The 14,367-nt window shown below is 40.3% G+C and overlaps 1 protein-coding gene across 1 annotated transcript; it reads left to right on the plus strand.

Moving 5' to 3' along the window:
• Window positions 1–1,772: 1,772 nt before the first annotated feature.
• LOC111221978 (probable peptidyl-tRNA hydrolase 2) lies at window positions 1,773–7,446 on the plus strand. The gene is made up of 7 exons (XM_022745594.1): window positions 1,773–1,988; window positions 2,761–2,874; window positions 3,440–3,511; window positions 3,623–3,697; window positions 4,215–4,312; window positions 5,768–5,882; window positions 6,091–7,446. The coding sequence occupies exons 2-7, from the start codon at window positions 2,767–2,769 to the stop codon at window positions 6,175–6,177; spliced, it is 555 nt and encodes a 184-aa protein (XP_022601315.1). The 5' UTR covers window positions 1,773–1,988; window positions 2,761–2,766; the 3' UTR covers window positions 6,178–7,446.
• Window positions 7,447–14,367: the final 6,921 nt, after the last annotated feature.

Below are 14,367 nucleotides of genomic sequence, written 5' to 3' on the forward strand. Positions count from 1 at the left end.
CCAGCGATAGTCGTGACATCGCCTTTATTATTCAATTGATGGCAGATGAAGATTATTTGATATGCACTTTTTTAATGAATAATTCTGGAGCTGAACATCATGGTGATGAACCATGTCTGCCACAGCCCCATAATGAGCAGGCGTCCCATTACAGAGACCCAAACCCTTTTTCCCCTCCCTACTTCGTTACATGGATTTTTTGTGAGCTCGTGAGAATCATACATATGATGGTACGTCATAAAATGTAAGGAAACGCCAGGAACACACTGCGTCGCTGGCAGTGTGTTTAAATGTCAGTCATGGTCTGAAGGAGTTACATTTTGATGCCAGTATCTTTCAGTCATGGACTCACCTGTTATGCCTCCATGTGGCAGCTCATTGACACTGGGAGACTAAAAACCAGGCCACATCAGCAGGGGCACATCAGCAGGGGCACAGTTACACGTTTTCGGAATTCTTTATTGAACACTTTTTTCAAGCACTTCTATTATTTGAGGAAAGACAAAAAGCCTGATTTAAACCCATAACACATGACAGGCTTCCGCTGTCCCTTTGCTGCAATTTCTGTAGTAAATCTTTTAAAACTGAGTAAAATGACGGTATCTAAGTGTCAGCCATGATAGGAACTGGTCCAGTTCTCCAAATGATAAGGAAAGGAGGTTGAGTGCTTCCTATCTTATCTCCTTTAGCATAGGAAACACTGGACACAAAACACAATTCCTTGCTGCTACATTTAAAGTGGAGCAACGTTGTAGTTTCACCACAGCAGGCCCACATAAATGTAGAAACAACAGAGAAACTGTTTATGTTTGTCACTCAATCCAGAACTGATGGAAATCCTAGTCTGATTGACTGAAACCCAAATCCATAAATATAGATTTATTCTCTTTAAATCAGTTAGGAGTCATCGTGAAGAACAAGCAGACTGAATTTATAGTTAACAATATCATCATCATAACAAAATACTATCGCCTATACATAAATGTTTCACTAAATCCTCTCCAGTGTAAAACACTAAAAATGAATTTTCTCGACTTTACAAATGTATAAAAATGTCAAAAGCGCCTGTCAGGAAACTCTATATACACTATGAATATAATTTATTCGGATCTCTTGCCCAGTTCCTTATTTCTATTTAATAATTTTATGGCTCAAATTTTTCTACTTGTGTATTCCTGCCATGTTATCTTTTTTCAACATTTCAGTCCTGTTTGCTTTGTTTTTGTGGTTATGAATGGAGGATTTATCCTCCAAGTGTAATAAATAAAGTTAGTTAAAAAAAAAAAAGCTTAGTATAAGTGCAATCAGATTTTTTTTTTTAATTTATTTCATTTTATTTATTTTACTATTTTATAATTTGTATAATTAATTTGAAAATGTTACTATATGTGTTGTAACTGTTTTCGAACGCAGTCTCATTTTTTGAGCTGCACTTTCTAGTACTTGTAGTGCATTGTTTGTTGCTATATTTGTCAATGTAAACACTCAAATTAATAAGTGTAAGTATGGAAGTACGTGGTTTGAGACAGCACCACATTTACGAGTGACACGCCCTTTAATTTCGAGTTTCAAATTAGCTTTAAAAGTTGCACCTAACGTCAATGTTTTGTGACTACATACCTATTTAACAAATATTTTGACTACATCTTACTAATTAACTCCTTATTATTCAAATACATCGCGATAAAAGGAGATACATTTTCGCCTGTTAATGGCTCTGTTTTCAGTGGCTGCCGTTCACCCTCACGTTTATGACTGAGTTAAGTAGGCACTCTGTGGACGCGCATATCATCACCACGTAATTAATATCACCAGAAAATCTGTGACACAGCATCCTGCCAACAAACAACAGGGTCCAAATGGCTAAACGCTGATGACAGTGTAAAACGGGAATCCAACTGAATCTCCGTCACAGGTGAAAAATAAGATTTACAGACACCGGGAGTGACCGTCGTTGTTCATTCTGCCGAGCTAGCTGCCCAGAACAGGTAAACTATCTACACGCAACTCGCTGCACTGTAGCTAGTCCAGTTAGCGGTAGCGGCTAATGCTAACGTTACCTAGTTTTGTAACAGCTATTGAGCAATAAATGTTTCCTTAATTAACTCTCATGTAAGCATTAATGCAAAACGTCTTAATGCAATTAATTCGTATTCTTACGGGGAAAGCCGAGCAGTCTAAACCAAAGCTAACTTTGCTAGCGTTAGCTGCATTCTTTTCTATGGTTATTCAAATGGTGTGTAACGTATTAGATGAGCTAACGACTGTCGCCTGCGCAGAACTAGCTTATCTTAACGATTTCTTTAGACAGCCAACGTTAACTTGTGACTTTGTGGCCGTCCGTAGGGTATTGTTGTTTTTATCTATCAAATTCCCTTCGCACACGAAGGTAACATTAATTCATACTTGATTCAATTTTAATACGGCCTTGCTGGGAAAAGTACGTGAACGGTCGACGGTTTCCAAAATAATATTTGGTTATATATAACACTGCGACCGTTTACCAGTATAGATATTTTCAGGCGTTTCTCAGTTTATTCTATTAACTTGTAATACTTGTTTTAATAAGCCATCCATCCATGCAAATAATAATGAATTGGAAGGCATGCTGGGAAATGTGATCTGCTTTACAGGAGCCTGGTGAAATTATATGAATAACATTAACAAAGCTCTAATGTTGTAGATTTTGTTATCAATTGTATTCTATTTCATGTGGGTTAGTGCTGCTGCAGGGTGTTCATTGTTACTTCCTTTTTGCAGTCAAGAATGGAGCCATCAGAGCAGTCAGGCCCACAGTCAGACTCTCAGGATGTCAATCCTGTGTTTCTGCAGCAGCTCAGAGAACTGGACATCCCAGAGGAGGCAGCCAAACAGGTGGGACAGTAGACTCCGGGTATTTAGGCCACATTTACACCAACTTCCAATAATAATTATGACTGGGAATGCTGTGTTTTTCTGAAAGCTGTGGTATATGTGACAGTAAATAATACTGGAATGTCTGAAATGAAATTGATGATGTATTTTTTATCATGCACATTATTATGTGTCACCAACCTGCCATCTAGCCGATTCTGCAAGATCACCCGTTATATGGCCCTGGGGCCTTTGGGATTTGGACTGTTTAGCATTTGGATATATTTGTGACAGGGGTCCAAGTGCTTTGATTTTGATACCGCTGCAGAATCGAATCAGGTGGTAGCCAGGCTATAGCTTTATTGCAGTCACATCCAACTGCTCAGAACCACCAATTATTGAATATCCCAAATAAGAATTTCATATTATTTGAGCAATGTGAGTAAACCAGCTATAAAGATGAGCATTTAATTGAATAAATGTATTGCTTAGTTTAACTTTTGCCTGTCAAAATGATGGCAGGTATGACCATGTAATAATTCACTGCTTTATTCTCTGACTTTTTTGTTGTTTCTCATGACCTCAGGCACTTCTGCACACTCGGAATGTGTCTGCCGAGGAGGCGGCAATGTACTACTTCAACAAGCTGGAGAATGAGGTGCCCATAAGCTAGCCTTAGTCCCCACAGGTACACCTTGGTACATTAGACCTTGTGGAGTTCGTCCAAAACCATATCTCAGTGTCTCTTTTTGTCCTCTCTGACTCGCAGGAGGAGGGAGATGATGACCTAATGTTCAAGATGGTGTTTGTGGTGAACATGGATCTTGCCATGGGTGTTGGCAAGGTAAGTCTAGTGGTGTGGATGTGTTCTGTGTTCAAGTACATGATCCATCTTGAGGAAAGTGTTTTTAACAATAGCTCAAATTGTGGAAGAACTTTTTATCCCTTCCTCTTTTTTTTTTTTTTTTTTTTTTTTTTTTTTTAGCTCTTAAGGTCTTGCATTCAGTCACCCCTATCTCTGGTTTTACATTGAGGTAAAGCTGCAATGTGCTCTGTTATTTCACAAAATCTGTCTTTAATTTGCATTATCAGGTCAACTTCTTTCAATAATGAACACCTACCAGGTTCTGTGGCCTTTTGTGGGCTATGCTCATATCGTAAGCACTGAAACATTTCATGCAAATTCTATTTTTAAGAAGAATTTCCAAATCAGTTGTTTTTAGTGCAGTTATTTTTTCCAAGTTCAGGGTGTAACTTTATTTGAACTTGGTCAGAAACAGCACATAGAGGCCATTTTCAGTACGGCTGAAAACTTTCACAGATTGCTGTTTATGTGCAATCCCTGCTGTGTGTTTGTGCAGGTGGCAGCCCAGGTTGGCCATGCTGCTGTAGGTTTGTACCAGGCTCTACAGGAGAAGAACAGCTGGAGGGAGATGGCCTGGAAGTGGGACCACAGTGGGTAAGTTAGTAGGTGATGTGCAGAAAGGTCATGCATTTGTTATATATCTTGTATGAAAACCTCTACTTACATTTTGAATCACATAACTTTCAGGTTATGTAAATCTTTATTTTTTCAATATTACTAACTACACATTTAACAACAAGTAACTCAAGGAAAGCACAAGTTAGCTATTTGAAAATGATTAACAGTAATAATCTTTAACTTTCTATGCCATGTTAAAGCTTTTTAGGTGCCCATATCTAAAGCCCTGCCAACTTCAGCATCGCAGTTTTTGTTTTAGGAAGAGCAAGCTTGTTCTACTGCTGCTATCTGTAGAAATCCAAGGTGGTAATCCAGTAGTGTTTCATTTTGTGAAGCATTCAAACGCTGTACTTTCAGTTTAATTACAGTACAGTTTAATTTAAGAGGGTCGTTTGAGTCTGTTGATTTTTTTTTTTGAAGAAGGTAAACCTTCAACTGTGTCAGGATAGCTGTACTGCCTTTGCCTTTTCCTTCTCCAGTCTTTGCTCTAACATGTGCGTCTTTTCCCTGCCACCTTTCTGGGCTCTTTATACCCGTTTCTCAGTTTGGTTTGTAAAATTGCTCAATGTATAGTGTTTCGTTGCTGACATTGTTGACTACAGAAATGTTTTTTATATAAACTCACAAAGCACTTTATTAGAAACACCATACAAATACTGGGTAGTGCCTCCTTTGCCCCCAAATCTTCCTCAGTTTTTTGTGGCATGGATTCTACAATATTCCTTTAAGATTCTGCTCCATCTTGGTCATAATTTCTGTAGATTTTTCATCTGCACATTCATGCTACGAATCTCTCATTTTACCACATCCCAAAGGTGTTCTATTGGATTGAGATCTGGGGACAGCAGAGGACATTGAAGTTCACTGAACTCATCGACAATTTTTGCTTTGAGACATGTACTATCATGCTGGAGGTAGCCATTCAAAAATGGGTAAATTGTGGCCACAATGGGATGCACACGGTCCTTAAAAGGATGATTGATTGGTATCAAGGGGCCCAGAATGTGCCAAGAAAATATTCCTCACACCATTACACCACCAGCAGCCTGGACTGTTGACACAAGGCAGGTTGGGTCCATGGATTCATGCTGCTGATGCCAAATTCTACTACTCGCTGGATGCTGGATGTTTTTTGTTTTTCAGCCATTCTGAGTAAAAACTCTAGAGACCCGCCTGGCACCAACAATCACGTTGTGGTCACTGAGATAATTTTTCCGCATTCTGATGTTTGATGTGAACATGAACTGAAGCTCTCGACCTGTACTTGAAGGAATTTATGCATTGCACTGCTGCCACATGTTTGGCTGATTGGATGATTACATGAATAAGTAGGTGTACAGGTGACGCTAATAAAGTGCTTGGTGTGTGTATATATTTTTTGCCATCATTTATAATACTGTTGAATAATTAATTCAGTCTTGGTGTTGACAGAGCCAAGAAGGTTGTCGTCCAGGGTACCAATGTGGCTCATCTACTGGAGCTGCAGGCCCTGGCCATGAGCCTCAGCCTGCCCACTTACCTGGTCCAAGATGCTGGGCTTACCCAGGTAAGGGACACATGCCATTTTCAAAGTTGTCTTGTGAATAAATGTCTTTTTGAGGCACCAGTAATCATTTTCAAAATAGTTGCATTGTTAGTATCAATATATTTGGTAAAAAAAAAATTGTAATTGATTTTGTCAGTATTGCCCAATGCTGTGGTGTGAACACATTTGAGAATTTCATCACTAAACCAACCCCTGTTGTTTTTGGCAGGTGGAGGCTGGGTCCCGCACTGTCCTGGCCATCATGGGCGAGGAGGAGATTGTGAACAATGTCACTGGGAGTCTGAAGTTACTGTAAGGGGCTCAAACCCACAGTGGGGAGGCATGGCTCTGCAGTGCCACAAAGCAACCAGCAGAGGGCAGAAATATCCCAGCCACAGGGAGAGTCTTGGCATGCAAGAGTGTAACAACCTTTAAAAAAGACCTGAAGAACAAGGGGAAACAAGACATGTCCCAGCACCAGAAAAAAAACACTCTCAGCCATTTGTTTCCCTTTCATTCTTTTTATGAGCTGCTTTGTCAGCCATTGGGAGCAGGAGGGAAGAGAGACCGGTTCTTCACAAGGCATCAAGATGAAGGCAGTTGAAATTTCTTGTTCTGGTGACCTTTCTCTTTTCTAAACAGGCCACCTACTTAAGAGTCTTATTAGAAACATAATTGTTTTTCAAAATTGTCTCAAAATTGTTTCAAAAACTCTAATTGTCCAGTTTCAGATATGGCAAAGTCAAATCAAGTAGTTTTGGTGGTAGACCAATATTATAGTTGTGCTTATACAAGGGGCCATGTACTGTAGACTGAAACATAATGGAATTAGAATTATACCCATAGCAGATGTAGTATTTGCCTGTTGTATTCACTACTCCTGAGTGAAGGGTAACTTATTAAATGATAACATGTGAACACTCATTTTTGACATTTAAATAATTTTGTGTCTGTAAGCAACTATTCTCCGAAAGATCCCTATCCTATAGACTCAGTAACATTACTTATTATTGATAAATGGCTGTATTTTATATACATACGCCTGTTTGAGCCATAAACCGTATAATCTGTGGTGTGCTATCCTAAGCAGTATGCACAATTACTGGACTTTGTTGTATTGTTTCTTTTTTTTCTTTATGCAAAAGAAAAGATCCTAAATTATAATTTTTGGATTTATCTTTCTAACTTTATGCACTCTGACTGCTTGTGGTGGATAAGTTACAATAATGAATCGACTTACAGCTTGAAAGAATGCAAATGATTGTGTGTATGAGTATTGTTGTGGACGTGAACAGTCTTGCACACTAATAATCTTAATACACAAAGAATGTTATGTGTCTTTTGTTCGTAGTAACAAATATTTGTGGGCATGAGCTGCCACTCGCAGAATTCTTTATCTTACTGTCAAAGATTTTATTTGTAACAGAAGTTGTGGCAGTGTCATGCATGCAATATAAAATGTGTATTTGAACAGACCATTGAAATCCCAAAGTTATGTCAATTGTGTCCACACTTTGATACCTCTTGTGTCATACAGTCATTTGTGAGTGCTTCAGACTATGGAGACAATTAAAACGCCTCCAGATTAAGAACAAGCAGTTTGAGTCGTGTTTTCACCTGACTATGCTCGAGCTCTGGCAGTGAAAGCAGTGTGGGGGAGGGTCAGACACTGCCATGTTGCAGAGCTTGGTTTGGGCTGGCCATATGACACTGCTGTTTCACTTCAGTAACAAAGGCAGCATTGTGAAACATGGCTACTCCCAGTCCCTACCATAGCAGTCCGGCTGGGAAACATGTAACTTGTCCTTCAGTTATTAACCTCATTAGGTTTTTGTGTTTAGGGCAAAAACCAGAGAAGATACCAGGGACGGGAAAGAGGATACGTAACGTTATTTTAAGAAAAAAATAAAATAAAGTATATTTATACACTGACCAGTGAGGTTATAACTAATGTCAAGCACAAAGATATGTCGAGTCACTTATGTGCTGTTATCGGTTGCTGTGGGGCCAGATGTTGATAACACTTGATAATACACATTTATGTTCAGGATTAGTTAACTGTGTTTACACCTTTCCCTATTTTGAATTAATTCAAATTCAAAATTCAACGTTTGTAATAACGGCTACAACACAAATTCCATAACCGTTGTGATAGTCTGTGAGCACGCAAAGTGTTTACCCTACTAGTCGTAAAAAAGTGACAGTAGGTAGCCTAGCGTTATACTACAAGTTATACTATATGTTACAGTCTCAGTCTTAATATGTAGGCCCCGCGACCGCAATGTAGTTTTTTAAAATTCTTGTGTCTATCTCATCGCTCGTCAGACCTCTGCAACAAATGACGTTGGCATTTATCACCACAGCCAATCCAAGGTCTCCCCCCAAGTCTCATGACATGACAAGAAACCAATCGCGTCATTGTGACATTTGTTTATAAATATCGCAGTCCACATGTCAAAATTATTCTTTACCTGTATCTGTTGAAAATAACGTCTCCGTTTGTAAACTTAGTGTGTGTGGGGGGGTTGGGCTGTAAGCAATAATCTTTTCAACAAGAAGCAAAGGCTAAATGCTAACATCACAGCAAGGTTAACCTCATTATTTCGTCAGCTCCTTTACTGCAGCTCCCAGATTTTTTTATTTTACTGAACCGCTGCTGATAATGATATTTTCGTTGTGTCTGTCACTATTTCTGTATGAGGAAGTGTGGGAAGAGACTGATTTAGGCAGCGGGAACAGAAGTAGGAGGGACCAGTAATATGTAGATGCAATCCAGGAGCCCTGGTCAATTTCCCTGTCCAACCCTTACCAGATGCTACCAGAGCGACACCTCATACTCCATTAATCTGACATACCGGTAGGTGGGGCTGACCCAGCGGGCTAACCCTGCCTCTGGTGTCCCTGGAACTGGGCCCCAGAGACCCCTTGTAGCTAACGCTTCCTACTATGTATTGGTATCAAAGCTCCTTCCACAGTAGATAGATGAATGTAACCCTCAAATAAAAAAACAATAATTCCACTAACGAATTAAAATTAATTCCATGGCATTTGAATTTAATATCGAGCATTTCCCGAAACTTTAAAGGTAAAGATCCTCTGTTGGGTGTCAAATTAAGTCCCGAATCCAGCCATTCTCTATAGCTCGCCTTCTTGTATGCCATCAGTATACGCACATCATAATGGAACTGAATTTTCACACCCCTCCTCAAAGTAGTGACTGGCCCGCGTTACGTAGTTGACGCAAAAAGAAATAATCGATGCTGTAATTCACCAATGACTTACATGTATAGCTCTTGTATAACAAGACTGACACATTGTTGTCAAATCATCGGCGAGAGGCGGGATTTCACAGCAAGGGCCGCCCAAGGAGAGAGCCCCTGCTCGGTCGCCAGGGAAACCCCGTGGCGTGGTTGTGTGTCAGTTTCACTGGAACCCGCGATGCCGGTGAGGAGGGGGATGGGCGCCTCTGCGAATGTAAGGACCCAAGACAGAATCAGAGCCCTGTATGACATAGAGCAGCATATACCCCATTATAAATAGCGACTGTAAATATACAATACACAAAAATAAATGGATTTATCCACCGGGGATCTATAATAGCCACTCAATGGATGCACTGCACCTTAACAGGACAGGGAATTTAACTTTCCGCCTATGCGTTGGAGACACATAAAGAAGTTTGTTTCCTACCCCTGGAGAGGGAGCTACTTTTAAGGGCAAAGGATACAGGAGACTCCGAGGCCGAGGTACAGGCCTACTGGTCTGGTTGGATTTGATGTTGGGATACTCTAATGACTTCCTACTGTACATGAATTTGCCTCGTTTGTACAAGTTCGGAATGCCTCTTTAGGTGAGTACCTTAAATCTTTGATAATTATTTATGTTACCCTCGATAATTTGAGAGGGTAATATAAATTACAGAGACTAACTAACCGTGTTTTCAGTGAGCCAAACATAGCTATGATGCTAACCAACTTAGCTAGCTAACTACTTAGCGTCCACATAAGTTTATTAGAACAAGTTGGTTGCCCCACAATCTTTCCACTTTCAAGTGGCTTGCTTGGCTGGCTAAAAGGTCCTCATGTTGATGGTCTGCCTTGCAGGGTTGCTCTTGGCTGTGTCTGGACTGATCTTCCATGGTTTTTGGTCGTCTCCTCGTGTTGTTTTCGATAGCGAGCTTGTTGGGAATCCACCACATTACTAGCTTTATAACAGCCAACATTATAACATTACTTTAAGCAACAATGTCCCCGAAGCTGTTGACGCCATTCTTCCAAGTTTTCAGGGGCTTTGAGTCGTATAACGTTTCATCGTTTAGTGGTATCTTCAGTTTTTTTTTTTTCAGTTTTCGTACCAGGAATAAACCAGTCACACTTGGCTATCGTTATCACGTTACATTATTAATTAGAGGAACTATGTTTTGCCCCAAGCCAACTAAGCTACAAATGGGTGTCGTTTTGAAGCATTAATAAATAAATCTTGGTTTGTTGAGCAAGTTTGATAACGTGTTTCTGTAGAGGCTTAACATACCTTAACATGGCATAGCCAAAACAAAATCAGCAGCACGTTATAAGAACTTTATCCGTCTATGTTGCATTGTTATTATTAGGTTACATTTGAAAGTTTAACAGACCTGGAACCCATCTATTGGGCTCGGAAGTTTAAGATCAGACCGCGTTGGGTAATGTCTAAACTTGTTTTGTTTGAACCAGAAACAAATTGTTGCATTGCGCTTTTACCAGTAGTATTTTAAATGTTGCTTTGGGTCCGCGAAACTGTCAAATGTATGGAAGTTATTCAAGGCATAATGTGGAATTAGATCATTATTGGCGACTCATGTTAGCTAAGCAACCAGCTGCTGTGTTGGTTAACGTTAGCAGGCAAGCCATAGGCAACAAATGCTAAAGTAGCTATTTAGCTAACTTTTTGGATGTTTTCCAGATGATTTTGTCCTTATTTGGAACCAGTATTTTACAGAATACAAATTGTGTATACACATGAAAACTTATTTGCAAACCGTTGCTATTTTACAGTGGATTTCTGGACAAATACTTAAAAAAAAAAAAGAAAATAGGGTGTCTGCACCATGGTTAGCTACATCACGTTAAAGCATTCGTCTTTGGCAACAACCCTAACTTCGCTCAATCGTGTGAATCAAGCCCGGTTGTGTTTTCTCTATTTGTGCTCGTTCTTATTTTCTGCTTGAGGGGTCCAACAATCAGAAAACCAGATCTGCTGGTTAGTGACTTGCTGTTCTTCACCTCCCCCACCTACCAACCCCCAGCCTCGGTGGCGGTTAAGAGATATGGGTGGTATTTTGAAGGGGAGCTCTTGTTTCCTTTTTTAGCCTCCATTTTTTATTTCAACGTGTGAGCAAGGGCGAGAAGCATTGTTGATCCGGAATGTAGTAATCACAAGTCCCGTAGGTAGAGTTAAAGACGCCGTAGCTGTTATATTTTAAAACACCATTGCGTTGTTTGATAATTCATATCTTTTCTTGATTATGAGAGAATTCTACCATTTCACCTACACACGTTGGTTTCAGGGATCAAAATCTGCTCTCAAGATTAAGCTATGACTTGTCATTTTCTTAGTATGGTTGATCATAATGTTGAGGCAAAATTAAACACATGAGAACTCTCGAGTTTGCGATAACCACCGCTGATAGTGATACTAGCAAAGGGTCGAGTGGTTAAATAGCGCCTCATCATCTTGTGATATGTTTTTGTGAGGTTTTAAATGTATTTGGACCTCCCGTTTTCCGAGCACAATGGCTGCCCTAACTGTCCCTGGAGTAGCTGTGATCAACTCAGCTGCACCACGAAGACTGGAGCGGCGGAAGGCCGGAGCAGTGGGCACAGCAGCTCAGAGAGAGGAGCTGTTATTTTGTCTATCCGACGTGTTTAGGTCACTTAATGTGGCACGAGTTACGTGACTATCTCCCTGCAGTTGTATTTATGTCAGACTTGTTGTAAATTCAACTGGTCATACTCACAAGCCATATTTTTCTTTCTACTCAGTCAAAATCTTCTATTGAAATCGAATGCTTCAATATAAGCGGAGAACTAAATCTGGTGTCAGGTCGAATCCTTATTAGCCATACTGTTGTTTGGTTTCTCACTAAAAATATTGTGCTTGCTAATCAAGTGTATTCCAAACAAGCTTGTTTAGAAATCCACTTGCTTAATCAGTTTGAGTTTGGAAAATGTATGTGCCGCTTCAAGTAAGAGTGTGTTTTTTTTTTCTGAGCAGTAGTCGACCTTGCTTTAAGAGTACAAAGATTACAGGTGTTCGGCCAGTGCCAAGAATTCGGATTGATCTTGAAGCCTGTTGGAAGCCAGATTGCAATGTGCTGAGCCTTGTTTTCACTGGTTGTGACTGACATTCTCTGAATATGTTTCACATCTTTTAATAGACTGTGTGGGCTGCCGCTTGCAAACTTGGCCACTCAGAACCATTGGAAACATGAGCCCCTCCAGTACTCCCCTTGACCTGACCCTTCTTGTTGTCTTGAACAAACACTGTGATCTCTAACAGAGAAAAATACTTGTATGCAGCTAAGTAAGAAATGCAAGGAGTATTTGGAACACAGACAAGCACACAATGGTGTACCTTCTTAACTCAACAGGCCACCCTGGGGAAGCTAAGAATGTACTGTTTGGCTGCTTGTTGCTGCTCTGTCGTGAACTGACCTGCCATGTTGGTTATGTAGGCCTCAAGTGAGATGCATGTGTAAGTGGCGTTGAGTTTAAACAGTTAGTGAAAGCAGACTATCTTCAAGAGCAGCACTGTACTCCGTGTGTGTATCTGTCTGCAAGATACAGACCCTTTTTTCCCATTATGGGCCTCTGAAACTTTGGCGGTCTGAGGAATGAGCAGACATGCAAGGTTAGCCTGGCCCAGTTTTCTGTTTACTAAGGAAATAAAGTCTGTCAGTCTCATTCATATTCACAGAGTGATTACATACCAAAAGAATGTGATTGTTGGGTGACATGCTCTTGGAAACGTGATTTGAACGGGCAAGCATTGTTTTCTGATGAGTCTGGAACACGCTATGTACAGAATTTTAACCTGGGTTTGTGTGTGTACTTGTAAAAGAGGGAGTGAAGTTGGATGTTGGCCCGTCTCCAAAAGAAGAAGACAGGATTCTGTTTCAGTGCCTACGCGAGAGAGAGAGAGAGAGAGAGAGAGAGAGATCAGCGGGCGTTGCTGTGAGGAATATGAGGGAGAAACCCTGTCCTTTTGCTTTTCATTTGTATGCTGATGACACATCATTACACAGAGGGCAGGTGTAGCTATTGATATGTTAATAAGGCCTCATGTGTGTTGTGCCAAGCCAGTGTTGTGGATCTACACCTGTATAGAAGCAGAAAGATTAAATTCACATAAATGAGAAGCAGACAAGTAAAATTTGGGTCTGAATTATAGTTTTACTGCACTTCTTTTTACTACAGTGTAGAAATGGTGTATAACAAATATTAATATGTCTATTAACAGCTGTACAATGCATGTCTCAAATTTTTAATGTATATCATGTGGATTGTTTTCTTGGTTGCTTGTTTAGGCTGACTTGATACCTCCTGCCTTTCCTTTTCATTTTCTGAACAGATATAGCAGCAATCTATCTACCTTCCCCTCTCTTTAGCTTCTCATCTGCAGCTGCTGTGTGTTCTGTGCCTTCTGTCTTGCACAATGGGGTTAAAAACAAGTCGCTCTGACGCCTGCTTCATCTGTGTATTCCTATTGGTGCAGGAGCTCTGGAGTTGCTCCAATGGGGCGAGGCATTTTCTTGGCACTGGGGGAGCGGTGTTGCAGTGGGCTGTGCTGGGTAATTCTGTTTTGTGCCGAGAAGCAATGCTTCTTGGGAGAATAATGGAGGAGGAGGAGGCTGGGGAAAAAAACAAGGCCAAAAGGGGGTGAGGCAGGCAATCTACGTAATAATCTTTCCCTCTCTCTGCTCTCTCTCTCTCTCTCCTGTTCTTGTTTTATTGTACCCTTATGTTTTGCCCTTCGTTTCCTTTCCTTTCTCTCTGTCATGCTGCCTGTCCTGCTTTCTTGTGATACTTGTGTGTATAGCACAACAAAAGCTCACCAATATTCAGAGTTTCTGTCTCTGTGCCTTTTAAACTGCAGGTAGCCATTTTAGGCTTCACCACATATACCTCTTCTTTCTTGATTTTTCCAATCCTTTACCTTCTTTCTGTCTCTCTAACTCTTTCTCACAGTCAAGGAGATGAAATAATCAATTAAATAAATCTATGTAAAATATCCAAATGCTTTGTGTGAGGTGAAACCAAGATTACAAAATCTACAAGCACATTTCCAAGTGTATTTGCTCTGAGGGTGTTGTCAGGTAGGGAGAGAGAGCAAATAAGCAGCAGGACAGAAGAAAAACTAAGAGAGTTTTGTAATGCGCAGCAGTACTAAAAAAAAAAAGGGGGGGGGGGGGGGGGGTGAATGCCTGGTTCCAGGTTTTTCCTCCATAATTCTCCCAAGAAGCGTAACT

This window comes from Seriola dumerili, unplaced genomic scaffold, assembly GCF_002260705.1.
Source record: "Seriola dumerili isolate Sdu_G_001 unplaced genomic scaffold, Sdu_1.0 BDQW01000088.1, whole genome shotgun sequence".
Classification (NCBI taxonomy): Eukaryota; Metazoa; Chordata; class Actinopteri; order Carangiformes; family Carangidae; genus Seriola; species Seriola dumerili.

Coding starts and splice junctions, on each gene's coding strand:
- LOC111221978 (XM_022745594.1), top strand. CDS start 2,767: ATGGAGCCATCAGAGCAGTCAGGCCCACAGTCAGACTCTCAGGATGTC. Junction 3,512..3,622: donor TCAACAAGCTGGAGAATGAG/GTGCCCATAAGC, acceptor TCTGACTCGCAG/GAGGAGGGAGATGATGACCT. Junction 5,883..6,090: donor AAGATGCTGGGCTTACCCAG/GTAAGGGACACA, acceptor TGTTTTTGGCAG/GTGGAGGCTGGGTCCCGCAC.